This window comes from Quercus robur, chromosome 5 (assembly GCF_932294415.1).
Source record: "Quercus robur chromosome 5, dhQueRobu3.1, whole genome shotgun sequence".
In the NCBI taxonomy this organism is placed as follows: Eukaryota; Viridiplantae; Streptophyta; class Magnoliopsida; order Fagales; family Fagaceae; genus Quercus; species Quercus robur.
Genome location: NC_065538.1, coordinates 80,982,269 through 81,000,732, shown reverse-complemented (window position 1 = coordinate 81,000,732; position 18,464 = coordinate 80,982,269). Strand labels below are relative to the sequence as shown.

At 33.7% G+C, this 18,464-nt stretch overlaps 1 protein-coding gene across 1 annotated transcript; it reads left to right on the top strand.

The window, feature by feature from the left end:
* The first annotated feature begins 7,293 nt into the window (after positions 1 to 7,293).
* LOC126728808 (zinc finger CCCH domain-containing protein 14-like) lies at positions 7,294 to 7,860 on the top strand. The gene has a single exon (XM_050434580.1). The coding sequence runs from the start codon at positions 7,294 to 7,296 to the stop codon at positions 7,858 to 7,860; it is 567 nt and encodes a 188-aa protein (XP_050290537.1).
* Positions 7,861 to 18,464: the final 10,604 nt, after the last annotated feature.

The window sequence follows — 18,464 nt, the reverse complement described above, 5'->3', positions numbered from 1 at the left end:
TCAATATATAGTATCCACAATCCAGTGCATTCCTAGAGTAGCTGATCCTCTATTTCCATATTCATCTATGTCTCAACCAAGTCCTACTGATTTGCTCTTTAAAATCACGGCCTACAGTGATGAGTTTCAGTTACTTAGCTAAATCGTTTGTCCTAACTTATCTCTCATTTCTCATGTCAAGACTGTGATGGTGAATCATTCTTATAAACTTTATGCTTTGTTGATGGATGTGGCTATTAATTAACACTAGTCGCATACCCGCGCGTTGCCTGCGGTAATTTTTTTAGGATGGTCTCATTAAATATTTTATTAATACTATAATTTTAGTTATTAACCATTTGATTTTCATTAGTTTTTAAGTTAACAAAAACCTTAAATATACCTCTTTTTTTTTTTTTCTTTTTTTTTTTTTTTTTTTTTTTTTACCTTTACACACACACACACATAGTGAATCTTTACACATACCTTTAAAAAAATTCTATATATTCCACTTTTTTGGATGCGTAAAATTATAGATTACTACTCCATAATGATAGTGGCTAATTAATATTATATTTTGTTTTAGTGATCTCATTTGTAACGTTTCTTACCATTATCATATATTTACTAACTGATGATTTGCATAACAAAGACGATAAATGAGAGGTAGCATTGTTCATTAGATTTTCGAAAGTAATAGTGCATGAAAATTATATATATATATATATATATATATATATATATATATATATATATATATATATATATATATATATTATAAATAAGGTTAAATGAAATGTCAAAAAATGGATTTTTAAATTTTCTAACTTTATTTCTTATTCAATTTCTACTACTATCAGAGAACATCTCTTTTTTAGTTATGATTAATATGGTTTCCATAGTTAGAATTTGATTAGTTTTAAATTTAAATTTAGTACTATGATTGTAATTATTTATTGATTGTTGATTTAATTTTTTAAGTGAATTAAACAGTTTATGTTACTACACTGTAAAGTTTTTAATGTTCTCCATACGGTAATCTCTATTTTATTTTTTACTTCTCCTAACAACCTCTTTGTTTTCCAATCAACGATTACTAATTGACGTTTGGTTTTTTTTTTCTTTATCTACTCTTTATTACTTTGTATTGGTTTTTTTTTTTCTATACCATCTCTCTCTCTCTCTCTCTCTCTCTCTCTCTCTCTCTCTCTCTCTCTCTCTCTCTCTCTCTCTCTCTCTCTCTCTCTCTCTCTCTCTCTCTCTCTCCACTGGCAACCTATCGTTTTCCAAAATTTGATGATGATTCTATGACATTAAATATGCATTATTAGTTTTTTTTTTTTTTAATTTAGTGTTTCTAACTTGATTTGTTTTGTATTTCATTCTTCCTTTGATGCATTGGGTGTGAGAATGAGTGTTTCCCTATCATTACTCCACTTAATGTGGACAATTTTACTTATTTAATTTAGGCAAAATATTATATTTAAAATTTTTAAAAATAAAAAAGGAGTGGAAATATAAATAATTTAATGATATATATGGGGGATGTGGTTGAATTTAAATGTTAAATAAAATGATATGAGAAAAAAAATAAAAATAAAATACATAACAATAAACACTAACTTATCCAAATAATTCTATGTAATATAATAATAGTACATTCTTATATACTATTTTTAATTTTTTATAATGAAATATGATAATATTTAACAATCAAAGACATAGAAAATAAATAAAAAAACTTAAAACACAAATCTAAATCCCATAAACCAAAATAGAGCTCTAAAGAATACAAAACTTTATCAGGCTAAAATAGAGATGCAAGAAAAATAAAAATAAAAATCTACCAAAAAATTGAGGGAGAAAGAGTGGGAAATAACCACTTTTCTGTGAGATAAAATTATGTAAAGAATAGAAGAGTGAATGATAAATTCATATTAAGAGGATGATAATATAAAAAAACAAAATAAAGGAAGATAAAAGGAAAGAGGAAGAGTGATATCAAGGTAGAATTTTTGGGGAGATGAAAAGGTAAAGAGAATGAGAAAGGTTGAAGAAAGTGTAAATGTTAAAAAAAAAATGAGTACAATTTGATGAGCACAATTTTCTTTTATTTGAATTTAAGAAAAATATTACATTTTTTATTTTTTAAAACAAAAAGAGAGAAAATATAAATAATTTAATGATAAGGAGGATGTGGTTGAATTTCAATATTGAGTAAAATGGAAGAGAAGAAAAAAATAAGAAAAATTAAAAGATATAACAATAAACACTAAATTATCCAAATTATGCTATGTAATGAAATACTATTTTATTTTTATCTACTATCTTTAATTTTTTATAATGTAATCGGATAAAATTTAACAATCAAAGAGCAAAATAATAATAATAATAATAACTTAAAACACAAAACTAAATCGTATCAACAAAATTAGAGTTCTTAAAAATACAAAATTTTATCAACCTAAAGCGGAGATGCAATAAAAAATAAAAATCCACCAAAACATTGAGAGAGATAAAGATCCACCAAAACATTGAGAGAGAGAGAGAGAGAGAGAGAGAGAGAGAGAGAGAGAGAGAGAGAACCTTTTTGTGAGAGAAAACTATGCAAAGAATGGAAAAGAGTGACAAATTTATAGTAAGAGGGAAGGGATAAGAAGAGACAAATAAAAGAAGATGAAGAGAAGGATGAATAGCAATATTAAAGTAGAGGGGAGTGGGGAGATGAAAAGGTGAGGGAAGAAGAAAGGTTGAAGAAAATGTAAATATTTAAAAAAATAAGTGAATGTAAAAAAAAATTATAGGAAAATTGGAAAAAAAAAAGAAATATATATAGTGTTAAAATCGACAAAGATGAATATGTAAAGTCAATAATCTATTTATTTATATATATAAAATAGGAATAAATATTAATTATATATAGATGTTAAAACCGACAAAGATGAATATGTAAAGTCAATAATATATATATATATATATATATATATTTTATATTTGTAAAAAAAAAAGGAATAAATATTAATTATGTAGCGAATGACGTGGTGATGGGGTGGCGCAACAGGAGCTCAGCAACTATAAATGCCACGCTTCAGCTTTTAGTAATATATTGATTTGTAATCACATTTGTGTTAGAGATATATTAGACATATTAGCCCAATGTAATAGGCCCAAACCCACTCATACTTGTACTAGTAATCTAGGGTTTAATCACCTATATATACTCATGTTAGTGTTCAATGTAACACTGGTTATTATACTACACTCTTATATAATAAAGATGTAGCCGCCCTTAAGGGTTTCCTCTGTGAATGTAGACCGATAAGGCTAAACCACGTAACCCACGTATTCTCAGTATTCCTATTCTATGCTTCTCCTTCTACATCCATTGTAGTATATACAACATGGTATAATACATCACGTTCCTAATATATTTAACATGGTATCAAACCAAACTTCGTTCATGGCATTAAACAACTAACTCTACATAGCAAAGAAGTTTCCCACGTGCACACCACCAATTAAAATCATAGGAGCTTTTTTGTGATTTTAAATCTAGACTCCATGGCATCACTCAGCTGCCATAGGTCACTGCTATGTCCAAGATCCACAAACACAAGCAACTTGTGACTCACTTGTTAGATTTGTGCACATCAAGCCTTCGCCTGACAAAGTCAACCACACAGACATGTTCCATGGCCTTCTACGGTCAAAACCCAGGAACCAGGTCCACATCGGTAGCTGCACATGCCACCACGCGCTGCCAAAGGCTCCGTAATCTCATCCCACACACCTTCTTGGATCTCAAGTGCAGTTCATCGGTTAAATATATGTGCCGCTCTGTCAGCGTTGTTGTCCCTCGATCTACAAAACCATGAAATCCTACGGTCATCTGCTATAACATGCGTCTACACACACCACCTGGAGTTCTTGCTATATGTCGTTGCCATCACACGCCATGCACATGCTGAAGAATCCATGTTGATGTCATTCGATGTCATTCAATGATGTCACTAGGTTGCGTCAGTAGACACGTGAGCACACCGCGTCAGTAAACACGCTAGCTTTAGCCACATTAGCATGCACGAAAGCTCGCTACGTCAGCAATGTCGCCTCGTTAGCATCATTCCGCCTTGAGTTTGAGAAGGGTGTTAGAGATATATTAGACATATTAACCCAATTTATTAGGCCAAAATCACTCCTACTTGTACTAGTAGTATAGTATTTAGTCACCTATATATACTCATGTTTGGGTTCATTGTAACACAGGTTATTATACTACACTCCTACATAATAAAGATGTAGCCTTTAAGGGTTTCCTTGTGTGATGACTCAGTTTTCTTGCACTTCAATTTTATCATCTAGGGGCGAAGCTAGGATTTTTTGTTTGGAGGAGCCAAATTTTGTTACTAATTTATTAGTCTTAAGTCAAGATAAATCATCACACACATGCCTAAATATACATACACAAATATAAACATTAATATTTTGATACTAGAGTAGGCCATAATTTATAAATATATTATATATAAAATTAACAACTTTCACGTATGCATATTTGCAAGATAATTTTTTAGGAGAACTTATCATCTTTTAAACTCCAATACTATATAAAAGCAATCTAATTTGATATTAAACATGTACAAAAAAACAAATTAGAGAAAACAAAAACTACATTGTCTCTAGAACTATAGACCAAATGACAAATTCTATTGGTTTTTAAGAGTATCATTGGACTAACTGAAACATTTGGAGGGCAAACTTCTATTTTTGTAGCTAAATATTTAAAATTTTAATACTTATTCATAATATAAAATAAATTTTTAAAATTTAGGGGGTCCATGCCCCCCAAGCTTTGCTATAGCTCCACCCCTATTTATCCCTCCTGGTCTGAATCCTCTTAAACTTCCACTACTATTGATTGTGGTACTATGGAACTTAATAGATCTCAGTTGATATGACCTTGACCTCAATCTTCTTCTTCAAACCCTATTGATGTTTCCAATTAAAGACATTCATGCTACGGATGAAGCTACCCTTTTTGACGAAGACAATCCTAGTCCTTCCCCCTATCGTGTTTCTTCGACTACTGATGTTTGGGGGGGACTTGTTAGCTTTTAATTATGTACCTTTGAATTTTTTTTTTTAACCAACATTAGTTTTGACATCAAATTGTGCTGAATGTTAATCTATTATTAATATGGGTTTGTTTCATATATGTTATGCTTATTGCCTATATTATCTTGCTATCTGATAAAGGATTTATGTAAGCCCGTCATTTTTAGCAATTAATGATATAGCTTATTATGCTTTCTGCATAGTGCAATGCGTTAATGTGTTTGCTCATGTTTTCATGAAAGATAGGTTTTCTACTTTGTTTTAAGTCTTATAAGTCAGTCAGTCTTGGTTCAATTTGTGGTTTTTCAGTTTTGTCACTGTTCATTTTTAGAACCCCCTAAAACAAAAGTTGTTTAACTTAGTTATTTAGCCAAGTGATTACTTAGATAATTATTTAGATATAGGTTAATACAATCAAATCATATCATGTAAATAAAGCGGAAAAGTAAATAACACAATGATATGATAACCCAGGAAAACCAAACCGGTAAAAAACCTGAGAATGATTTAACCTAACTATCCTCAAAGTAAAACAAATCTACTATGAAAGAATTGAAGTTTGTAGAATAAGACTTAGACCACTAACATCCTATTGCTACCTCGTGTAGAAAACTTACTACTACGACCACGTGACAGCTCCGAGTTTACGAATTACTTCTTTCTTTGATCCATTGCAACCACAAGTACTCCCACTTATGACTTTGAGACTCCACTTGAAGGTTTCAGATCTTCTTAAATTCTTTATGCAGCAACTGAAGCGATTACCAAGTTCTTGAGATGAATCTTGATAACCCTAAAGTGTGTACAAAGGTAAACACTTTTTGATCTCATAAGAGATTCAACACACAGTATATTAACAACCTCTAAAACGTAGCTAGGGTTTTTCCTTTTATAATTGGAGTAAAATATAAAACCCTACACGTCAAACTAGGCTTGGGCTGAGTTAGAAATTCTATAAAAAAACAATCTGCACGAGGTTCAATCGATCGAGCCTAATTTTCGATCGATTGAGCCTTGCAGATTTAGCCAATAAATCCTACAATTCATTCGATTCCAACTTTACAAATAAATACACTTTGAGCAGCCTAAATCTAGACTCTAAGTTTTGATCATGGTTTGCCAACACATTATAAATTGAAGTTCTAATACATTTAGTTCCTAAATTCTTAGAACCTAACAGTCACAAAATTGCCAAATGGGGAAATTGTTAGGATTTAAGTTGGCAAATTCCATGACTTTGTAATATCTTTTATTGATTTTGTAATATGTGTCAAATTCTAGGTTCAAAAGGCCTAAGATGCAATCCAAAACAAGACAGTTTTTCAAGAGTATTTTGTAATTTCAGTAGCCATTCGATCAATGCTCTGTCAATTAAAAATGATTTTCAATAGATGTTCGATTGTGACTAGATCGATAAAAAATTATTAAAACAAAATTTTACGTATTATAATTGAGTATGCTATTGCCTTGTTTTTTGTGCCCCACATGCAAATATATGAAAGGTTTATTATAGCACGACTTCAACAAGAGGTTTAGAGACTATTTTCATGTGCCAATGAGAGAAAACCTGTACCTAGTTTTGATCAACTTATGTCTCATAAATCTTTATTCAAGAACGAAGTTGGTCTTTTGGTAAACAAGAGCTGAAGGCACAAAGTTTATAATCCCAATAAGTTGATGCAGGGCACAAATCTTTAAGGTGGTCCTTGGAATCGGCTAGACCACCTTCGAATCGGCTAGAAGATCTAATTGTGATCATAGATGCAGTTCGTGAGACAAGGTATTCATAATTTCATACATAACAGATCAAAAGGTTTAAAGCTAGTGTGAGGCGATTATGTCACGTCAATAAGTTTATCTAACAAGTACAGTCTAGGGTCCTGGGTTTGAACTAACTTGTACAACTTCTCTTCATATAGGAGTGACAAAGTAAGCCCAAACCTATTTGCCCACCCAAACCCATCCGCTCTAATTAAATCCAAACCCACCCAAGTATTAGTTAGGTTAAATGAGCATCAACTCAATTAGACCCAGTGATTATTGGGTTTTAACTAAAAACCCAATAAGACCCATTTAACACAAAAACAATTTACCAAAATTTAACTCAGCCTTTCCCATAAAAAAATTAAAAAAGAAAAAAGAAAAAAGAGACCCTTCACTTTCTTTTCCCTGTTTATTTCTCGGGAAAATTTTAGACAAATGGAGAAAGACGCGTCTCCTCCATCAACCACCAACACGACCACCGCATCATCAACTCCACCGCATGAAGAAATTGTCAAAACCACTCTTCACCTCGAAAACCAAAACTTCGGCACCGACTTTGCTTCCCTCTACCACTCTATTTTCCCGTCAAAATCACCATTATCAACCACCACCACCACCTCGATCTCCCTCATGAGCAGCCCTTCCATGTGTTCATCCTCCATCGACGATGTCGTTTCATCCACTCAGAATCGCCTCAACCAAGCTCGATTGATCCTCCAGTACCAAGAACTCAATGAACACTGCGATCTCTACCGAGCTTGCCTCATCGATCTTCTCTTTGAGGCAGAGTCTCTTTGCCACGAGAACACTGAGCTCCGCCTCACTAACGCTAAGCTTCTCAAGCTTCTCACATCCCAAGCCTCATTCCACAATCTCCTCCTCTCTTCTTTGTATCCAACTGAGGCCATTGTAAAGAAAAGTTTTTTCTTTTTCCCGGAATGTTTTGAGCTTGAAATGACATTTCTTTGTATTTGTTGCACTGTATGGTTGGCAAGAAAGTGAGAGAAAATAGAAAAGAAAAGAAAATATTTTTTTATTTGGATTTTTAATATAATTGCTGATGTGGATGTGCTTATGTGAAAATTTTTTAATTCCAAGAATGGAGACTAGAGAGAGTGAAAAAGGAAATCCAAGAAAGTGTTGGGGTTTTCACTGTAATGGCATTTTAGTAATTTTGATAATTGGGTAATTGGGTAAGTTGGGGTTTACCGATAATAATTGGATTGGGTTAGATTTGGGTTAGAAACAATTAGTTAAATGGGTTTTAATGGGTAAATGAGTTTTATATACCCAACCTAATTATGCCCACCCAAAACCCACCCAAACCCACCCCTATGACTTCATATGGTGGATTACTTTATTGAGGTAGAGGTAATATCAGAGTGTTTTTTCCTTTGAAGTTGGTTTCTCATTTCATTATCAATTATGTGTTCTTGTGTCGACTGCTTCAATCTCTAGCTTTAGTTTATATTGTAGCTGTGGTAAACTTTATTAATACTGTGATCACCAAATTGGTCTAACCAAATCATTGTTAATTAATCCGCATAATTAACAAAATGAGTTTAAATGAAAACTTTTGAATTAATATTTATCCTCACTTTTATTTCGCCACAAACAAGAGTATTACATAGAGGTTCTGGTTCACAGGCTACTGTAACTAACTTTGAAATCTAACAGCTACATTAGGAGACAACACCGTTTGGTGCAATACTTAAAAGGCTTTTATTAAACGTCATCGTTTGTATCAGTAATATCACGTGGACACATCTATGTTCTATAGCTACTTAATCATGCCATTCTTTAATTCACATTTCTTACTATTGTTTATTGCTTGAGTACTGCTAGAAATATTTGTGATTTTACTTTTTGTCTGTTTGTGTTTGTGTAATTGAAAGAGATTTTTTTGAATTATTTTGACTTAGCTTTACAAGTCCTTTTACAATGTATGGAAATTACTGCGAATATTGTGCTTTTTATCCACCAAAATGCTAAAAACGCCAGCTGTATAAAGTTCTCTATATCTGCTTTCTTCATATAGCAGATTTTTCATTGGATGCGTATATGGTACAACAAATGAGGTGACTATACGTAAATTTTTTTTTTTTTTTGATAATTCACTAGCTACAACAATAAGGTGGGGGGGGGGGGGGGGGGGGGGGGGGATTGTTTGGGGGGGGGTGTGGTGGTTATGCCATTGAATTACAAAGCTTGGCGATTATTACACTACTAGTATGTAACCCCATGCTATCGCACGAGATTGGATATATTATTAATCATGAATTTATTCATGTTTAAAAGGCTCAGTTAAGTCTAAATTCATATTATTAACCAGAAAATTTCATTAACAAAACTTAGAGTATATATATTTTGCATAGAAAGATGAACCTTGGTGACAATGTTTATCCAAAAGATCCATTCACGCTTTTGAATCTTCAATCTCTATTGGTGATTGAAATTTTCGCAGCTTAAAAAATTTAAAAAAAAAAAAAAAAAAACCCTTAGAATTGTACTCATTTTGTAGTTTACGATGGGTCATTTTGTAACATGATGGGCATTTGTGTGAAGAAAAAACCTTTGAAGTTCCATGGCTGATAAAAGAAATTCTCTCCAATCTCTTTTTATAGAGAGAGGGGTTTGTGCGTGTTTTTATACATCCTTCATAGTTGTATTATCACGAAGCAGGTCCAATGGATTTAGATTGGTACTACCAATTTCCAAAGCATGAGTGTTTAATGTGTTATTAATTTCATCTCATTGGCTTCTGCACATGACAGCAAAATTAAAAATAATTAGATTGTATACGTGTATAGTAAAATTGGACTCCAATTTCAGATTCTAATTGAACAATTGGAATGATAATATATGATAGTAACAACAATAGGAAAATTCAAATAAAATTTCGAATTAAATTGTAACAATCTGCATAAAAAATTCCGGTAGAAAGACAGGGTGGAGTGATCCACTCCAAGAAGGCGACCAAACTTGCGTAAATATAGAATAATAAATCTCTCTCCGGAAAATTTACATTGTTCATAACATTTACCTTCACTGAACATTTTAAAAACATAGTAACTCACATCTGCCATCCAGACATCTACAGCCGGGTCCTCTCCAATTCGCGTGAGATTCCATTGATCACTAAGTTCCTTTGCAGCCTGCAAAAAGTATCATCCATCGGTCCACAGCAGTGATTTCTTCATTGTTATAGGTGCCAAACCTGAACAAAAAACCAAATATAAGGATAGTGAATTTTAGGCATAATGTGCATCTAATCACATATTAGCAATTTATAACAAATATAAAGATGCAAACTTTGTAAGTGAATAGTAAACAAAACTCAGTGTCAGAACTAAGAAGAAAACACTTTAATCCGAAACTCAGTGCAAATGTAAAGATGCAAACTTTGTAAGCAATTTATAACAAAGATGTAAACTCTAGCTTTGCTATCTTTTTGGAAATTATGCAATGTACCCAAACCAAGTTCTTATCACAGATATTAATCTCTTTGGTTTTCACGTTTGACTACAAAATCAAGAAAAAACTTAATTAGCATAGTAACTCACTTGACCCGATACATAGAAGTGGTTTTAATGAGAATGAACTCACATACATTTAGCTACATGATGCAAAATTCAACTTCAATTTCAGATTCTAGACATATGGCACAAAATTAGAGTTCTAATTTGGAATTCAATTTCACACTCTCTCTACTTCACCTATTATTTTATATATAGATTAAAGGATCAACAAAAGAAATTATAAATTCATGTGTATTGATTGTGCGTGCAATACATTTTACCTTGTCCTGTACCTTGTACTTAAGCCTTAAATTTCATATAGAATATACATGATACATTGATCTCATATGCTTGGTTGAGAATTCAGATAGTCTTTTAAACTTTAAAGTTAATGACCCTGGTGGTATTTCCCTATTTGTCCCTAGCTCCTAGCCCCACAGCAACAACCTCTTCCTCTAACAAAATATGGCTTTGTCCTCTCACAAGCTTCCTGTCTAACAAAATGACAGTGAACATTATTGAAAAGACGTCACTTGCATGCTAGATGTCATGTATTTCATTTTTACAATTTGATTTAGATTTTCTTTTAAAAGAAAAATTGTTCATTATATCTATATTCTTATACTATAAAATAGTATTGATATTAATTTTTTAACCTGTATAATATGTTATCAATTTTTTACATACATTTTAACTATTTATGAAAATATTAGTCCCTATACAATTAAAACAAAAAAAAGGGTAAATATATAATTTCTTTAAAAGGGCACCTTAGAAAATTTGACTAAAAATGATATCATTCCATCATCTTACTAATTTATTATAACCAAACCGGTGAATATGAATACTTATTCCAGTACAACTTCTTTCATTCCTTGTTATCCTGGTTCTTATTACATTGTAATAACCATTATAGTATACCAAACATGCCCTTAGTATTTTTATTTTTATTTTAGAATTAATTCCTTGGTTAATATCACTTAGAAAGTTATTTAGGATATTATTTTTTTAAAAAAAATTCATACTGGAAAATATTAAAATTTAATTGGTTTCTTAAGGGGTTTAAGTATTCACTAATATGGTTGACTATAGTTGCTAAACTTTTCCCTTTAGGGACTATTTTGGACCATTTACTTGGCTATGCCTCTCTTAAATACACTTATGAAGTACTTTTGTTGCCCAACACTCTCAATGTGATTGTCATGTTAGTGACAAGTCTGCTTCTATTTAAAAATAAAGGTTAATGCCAAAAGCGTATATATATTTCTCACAAGGAAACATTAACATAAGACTAAACACAAACTAACATGCTAAATACCGCAATTTAATCATTTATTTGGAAAAAAAAAAAACAAAAAAACAAAAATATGAGTTCGTATGTATTTTAATAAATAAAGTTTAAATATTTATATACAAAAATTTATGAAGAAAAATTTAATGATATTTGAATAGTAATTTTTAAATTATTTTAATTGTATTTTTATCTTTGATTTAAAATTATATTTCTTATTTACTATATTTTTGTCACTAACTTATTAATATAACTATTAATGGTGTATTTGTGTGAAAGCTCACTATTTTAATTGGCAAAAAAGGTGTGAAATGAAAGAAGGATAAAACATGGAGTCAATTTTTTTTTTTTCAAAAGAATTTGAAAGATAAATGGGTGAAAGTATTATTTTAATGAAATTACTTGATTTAACAGTTTAACAAGATAGAGAAATAATTTGTTTTACCACTCCATCAAAGTTAACTTTCACAAAACCAGCTTGCGATGCTCTCCACCTGTTTCCTCCATTTTTGTGGCTCCTCACTTGCGCACTTGATGCTTCTGTGTTGGCTCTATATTGCGCCAACAATTTAGTTGTCTGTTCAGTAACTTGGTGCAGCGAATAGGCTTGCAAATTGAGCCTCACCTTGTTCCTTTGATTCCAAACAGTCCAGGCCGTGTATGCTAGCAGCTCCAGTGACTTTCCTTCCTCTATCATCCATGACAGCAGCTTCCTTACACATGTGAACTCAATTTCGCACCTAAACCCCCATTTTTCCTGATCAGCCCACACTACATCCAACTCCAGACATGACCACACTGTGTGCACCGAGTCTTCTATTGCCAGTTTACACTTCTCACAGATCCGATCCTCTAAAATTTTCCTACTCATCAATGCTTGTTTGGTTGGAAGTACATTACGGCATGCTCTCCAAAGAAAATTTTTTATCTTTGGTGGAGCTTGCATCTACCATACTTCCTTCCAAACCCGCTTATGACAAATTGGACGAGTTTGGAATTTAATTGCAGCTCCTCTTCTTCTTTAAGGAACCTATATCCGGACTTGCAAGAGTAAGTTCCTGAGGTAGAGTAAGGCCAATACAAAGTGTCTTTTGGCACATGTCGACTTAGGGGAATTTTCTTGATCAACTTAGCATCCTATTCTACAAATAATCCATCCACCATCTCTTCATTCCATCTTCTTGTGCTTGGGTCAATAAGTAAGTCTACGGTATGATTTTCAAAACTCTCCAATGGGCAAGTAGGAAGATACGTTTGATGTTTTCTTCACAGCCAACGTTGCTGCCAAATGTTTATTTTTTCTCCACTTCCTACCCTCCATAATGCCCCACTTTGAATGAGGTCTCGTCCTCTAAGGATACTCTTCCAAGCATAAGACCCCATCCTTGAATTGACAGCCTCCATAAGCGATGAATTTGGGAAGAAACAAGCTTTAAATACTTTGTAGTAGAGTGAGGTTTTATTATGCAAAAGCCGCCATGCTTGCTTTGCTAAGAGGGAATCATTGAACATAGCAAGATCTCGAAAGCCCATACCTCCAATAGTTTTAGATTTTGTCATCTCTTCCCATTTAATCCAATGGATTTTTCTATGGTCGCCCCTTTGACCCCACCAAAATCTTTTGAATAGAGCCTTGATTTCATTGCACAAACTCACCGGCAATTTGAAACATCCCATAGTGTAAGTGGGGATGCCTTGTATGACGCCTTTTAGAGCACTTCCCTTTCGGCTTGTGAAAGTAATTTTGCTTCCCACTCTTGAAGTTTCTACCAAACCTTCTCCTTAATGTAGTTAAAACTTTCTTTTTTTTTCTTTCCCAACTAAGGAGGGTAGCCTAAGGTATTTTTCTTAGTGCAAGATTTCTGGCACACCTAAAGCCACCGTAATTCCATGCTTCACCTCCTCCAGAATAGACTTGCTAAAGAACAAGGAGGTTTTACTCCTATTCATTTTTTGACCCGAGGCTACTTCATACTCTTTTAGTATCTCCAAGACATTGTCACACTCCTCCATTGTTACCCTGCAAAAAATAAGACTATCATCTACAAAAAGTAGATGCGTTAGTTTTAGGCCCCTCCTATAAAGGGAGTAGCCATGGATATCACATTATAATTCCGCCTTTTTAATTAAACCATTCAGCCCCTCCATACAAAGAAGGAATAGGAAGGGGGAAAGTGAGTCTCCCCGCCTAATCCCCCTTGTAGGAAAAATCATCCCACAGGACTCTCCATTTACCAAAACAGAATATGATAATGTTTTCACACAACCCATTACAAGATTTATCCACCTCTCCCTAAAACCCATCTTCCTCATTATCCCCTCTAAGTAATACCATTTTATCCGATCATACGCTTTACTCATATCCAGTTTTAGTGCCATATAACCATAATTACCCCCCTTATAATTTTGTAGACTATGCAAAGTCTCAAAGGCCACCAAAATATTATCAGAAATTAATCTACCCTTAGTGAAGGCTGATTGGTGTTCTATGATAATGGATGGGAATCATTTTTTGAGGCAATTTGCAAGAACTTTGGAGTAAATTTTGTAAAGGACATTACATAGGCTAATAGGGCGAAATTGGTGTGCATATTTAGGGGAGTTTATTTTTGGAACAAGTGTGATACAAGTGTGGTTCAGGGGAGTAGGTATAGTACCTAAGTTCAACCATGATAAGATGGATGAGGTGACATCATGATTTACTGTGCTCCAAAAATGTTGATAAAAGAGTGGAGGCATGCCATCTGGTCCAGGTGCTTTAAGGGGCGCCATTTGTTGGAGGGCAGTAGCTACTTCACTTGCTTCAAACTCTCTACATAGACTTTCATTCATCTCCTCATCTATCATTGGAGGCACACAATCTAAGATGCCTATGGAGACCCTCCCATCTGTTGAGGTAAATAAAGACTTGTAATAATTCACCATCACTTCCCCAAGATCCTTCTGTCTAGTTCTCCATACACCTCCCTCATCTCTAATACCTTCCATGGAGTTCCTTCTATATCTCTTTGTATTTTTATCCCCTTGATTTGCCCATAGAATTCATGATCATTGAGCCCACATCATAGCTTCTCTATCTTGCAACACCTCAATCTTTTTTTCTTTTTCTTTTCTTTTTTTTTTTTTTTTAGTTTGTCCCACCTTAATATTACTCCCACTAACCATGGCTGCCCTCTCTTCTCTAGCTAGGTCCTTTTTCAAACGGTTCAATTCCAATCTCACATTCCCAAAAACATTTTTCTCCCATTGCCCCAATTCCTTTCCACACTTCTCCACTTTTCTTAGTATATCACCCTCAAAACCAACTTCACACCCACTACACCAAGCCGAAACTACCACCTCCTCACAATTGGAATTTGAGAGCCACATTTGTTCAAACCAAATTTTTTTTTTCTTTTTTTCGGGTAGGTGGGTTCAAGCCTAATAGTGATATAAGAATTGGAATATGATCCGATGAATTACATGACAAATGGTACACCTTTGAACCTCCAAACTTCATGAACCAACTATTATTTACCAAACACCTATTAAGCCTCTCCCAAATTGAAACCCCATTTTCGAAGTGCTTGCTCCAAGTGAATTTAGAGCCCTCAAATCCCAAGTCCATGAGCCCACATTCATCAATCACCTCCCTAAATTGCTGCATCTGATTATAAGGCCTTCTTGCACCTCCAAGTTTCTTGTCTTGTCTGATAATTTCATTAAAATCCCTGTAACAAAGCCATGGCTTTTTAGGTCGTGAGTTTAAAGCCCTAAGCTTGGCCTAAGCTTCATGAGGTCTCGTTGTATCAAGATCACCATAAAACCCCATTAATCTCCACTCATTCTCTATATTTTTAGCAATCACCGCATCAATATAGTACCTATCTGAATCTTCCACCTTTAGATTGGTCGATGCTTTCCACCTCTTCCCATTCTTAGTCAACCCATCTATGATCAAAACCAATACTTCTTTGAACAAACTCTAGCCTTTCATCATCTGTAAGCGTCTCGACTAAAAACACTATAGTGGGATCTTTTGCCCGTAAGATTTCCATGAGCTCCCTCCCTGTACGCAGGTTCCTAAGCCCACGATAGTTCCAAGCTAAACAACTCATTGCTATTGGCAGGGCTGAACATCAGCTCGCACCACTACAAAAGTTTTGTTTTCTCCACTGAGGGCTACTTGGAATCGCTTTGTTGAAACTTCAGTGTGATCTGCCTCTGTCCTAGCCATTCTCTTCCTTCCTTGAACTTGAAAACTTGCTGCCATGTTACCCTTAGGCTTTTTTCTTTCTCTGCGTGTCCGAGTAGGTGATGCACGTGAATTGGGTGATTTGTGAATCCTACTTTCCTCAGCAGCATGTGACTTTTTAAGTGTTGGATTCTCACTTAAGTTCTCACATGCATTTAAGTTATCATGTGTACTAGGGCTTCTTATCAAACTGCTTCCTAATCCCAATAGATTAGCCACCCCAAACTCCTGAGCTAGACTTAACTCCTCATTACTTATCTCACCAGCAATTTCGGTTTCATTAGGAGTCTTCAAGTCCTCAATAATTATCTCCTTAACTCTATTTTGACTGATCGAATCTTCCCTAGTAATCCCATCCCCTTCATTATACCTTAATGATGCATTTATTTCCTCATCTTCAATACTGATATTATTGCTAGCCGTTACTCCATGTGGCTACTCTGGTGATCTTCCTCTACTAGAATCAGAGGTCCGGCCTGAATCAATGTCTCCCAGTGTACATAAACTCCTCTTCTTCTTCTCCGCATAGAACCCAGGGACTAGAATTGTACTTCGTCTTGTAGCAACAAACGGTGGAGCTCTCACATATGGGCCAAATTCACGTTGCTTTGGTGTGAGAGTTCCTTCACTATTAATCCATAACTCACAGTCTCTGTCATCGTAAGTTAGTCGTCCACACTAGTAGCACATATTCGGCAACCTCTCATACTTGAACGATATCCGCACCTACTTACCCCCTTCACCTACTGAAATTAGTCTACCATTGCACAATGGCAATGACAGATCATTGGAGACCTGAATTCAGATAAAATGACCACCATCAAATATTTTTGGATCCGTCGGTGCGAAAACCTCCCCCAAAACACTACCAATTTTCTTCACAGCCTCTAATGTCATAAATTTCATCGGAATTCCACGTAATTGGACCCATAGTTTTGTCTTCCCAAACCTTATATCTTGAAGTGAAGACTTGTCCTCATATCAGCTCACTACCACCAGGTGTTTATCGAAAGTCCATGGTTCTCCCTCTAAAATTCTATCCACATCCTCCCTCTTATCAAAGGTGAAAAGAATTTTGTGATCTACAAAACTCTGGATCTTGAACCCATTCTTGGCTCTCCATAGTAGGTTAAACGTCTTCGCTATGATCTCCATGTTAATGGCTCGCTTTGTCAAAAACTTTGCAGCAATGGAAAACTTCTCCTTACTATCATCATCAAGCAAACAACACCCTGGTCCCTCTCTATCTGACAGCTTAAGCCGATTCCATGACTGAGCCAACTCGTCCATCCTTACACTCACTCAAACTATTTCCCACACCCCAAAAAAGAACCTAACAAGCCTAGAAGCAACAATGTTACGCCTAGAATACTCAGCACCTTCGTTGAAGGGACACACGAGTTTTACTATGAAAGATGAGTTAGAGAGAAAACACAACTTCTATCCACAGAGAAACTAGAAGGATTTCAGGGTTAAAGAGGCCTTGTCTAGTTAGTTATTACTATTGGTCCTTAATTATTATTATTTTTTCTTTTGTTTTTAATACTAAAATGGTGGGTATGCTAAAAGACATGAAGAAGAGGGAGATGTATGGTATAAGCTTAGACAATCAATGAGAAATTAATGAGATAACAATAAAATATAAGTTAATGTAAACTTTTGGGTAACAGTAAAAAATACTTAATGAAAAAGGTAAAATAATGTTAAATGCAAAATCGGCCTCATGGTAGGACCTCATGCACTATCACATGAGGTCTCCACTTATATATATATATATATATATATATATATATATATATATATATATATATATTGATTTTCAAAATATTGCGAAAAAAAGTTTGGGAGACCATTTCTATTTTTGAGATTTCTTCGAAAACTTTTTAAAAAAAAGTAATGTGTAAAATCTGTAGATCACTTTTTTTATTTATTTTTGGGATAATGATAAGGTAATAAAGCTAATGTACATTTTTAAAATTATATTATAATGATAAGTTTCAAATTTGAAGTGTAAGAATTTTTTTTTTTTTTTTTTTTTTTTTTTTGGTGATAAAGATAAGCTCCCTAATTTAAGAGATAGAAGAGTTTAGAAAAATCTGTAGGGTCCGATGTTATGAATACCGTTTCGTAACCCATTTCATTTTGCCCATTGGAATGGAATGTTTCGATATTGGCTTATTTTGGCGTACCGTTTCGGGGTGTCTCGGAGTTACCTCTATTTTATAATAATAAAAATAAATATTATCAATAAAAAAAAACCCATATAAAGTAGTAAGGGTTTTAAAGAAGGTATAATAATAATAATAATAATAATAATAATCAATTCAATCATTTATAAAATATAATAAAAGTGATAATATGAAAAAAAAAAAAAAAAAAAAAAAACCTAGATATTAATGTCATCAAAGGTGGGATAAATGATAAAAGCTATTTTTAGCAACAAAACCACTAAAAAAGCCCTTACATCAATGGTGCTAAATTTTTAATTTTTTAGCACCTTGCTATAGTAAGATGTTATTACTAACACCCTACTGTAGCAAATTGCCACTCATTTTTTATTCCC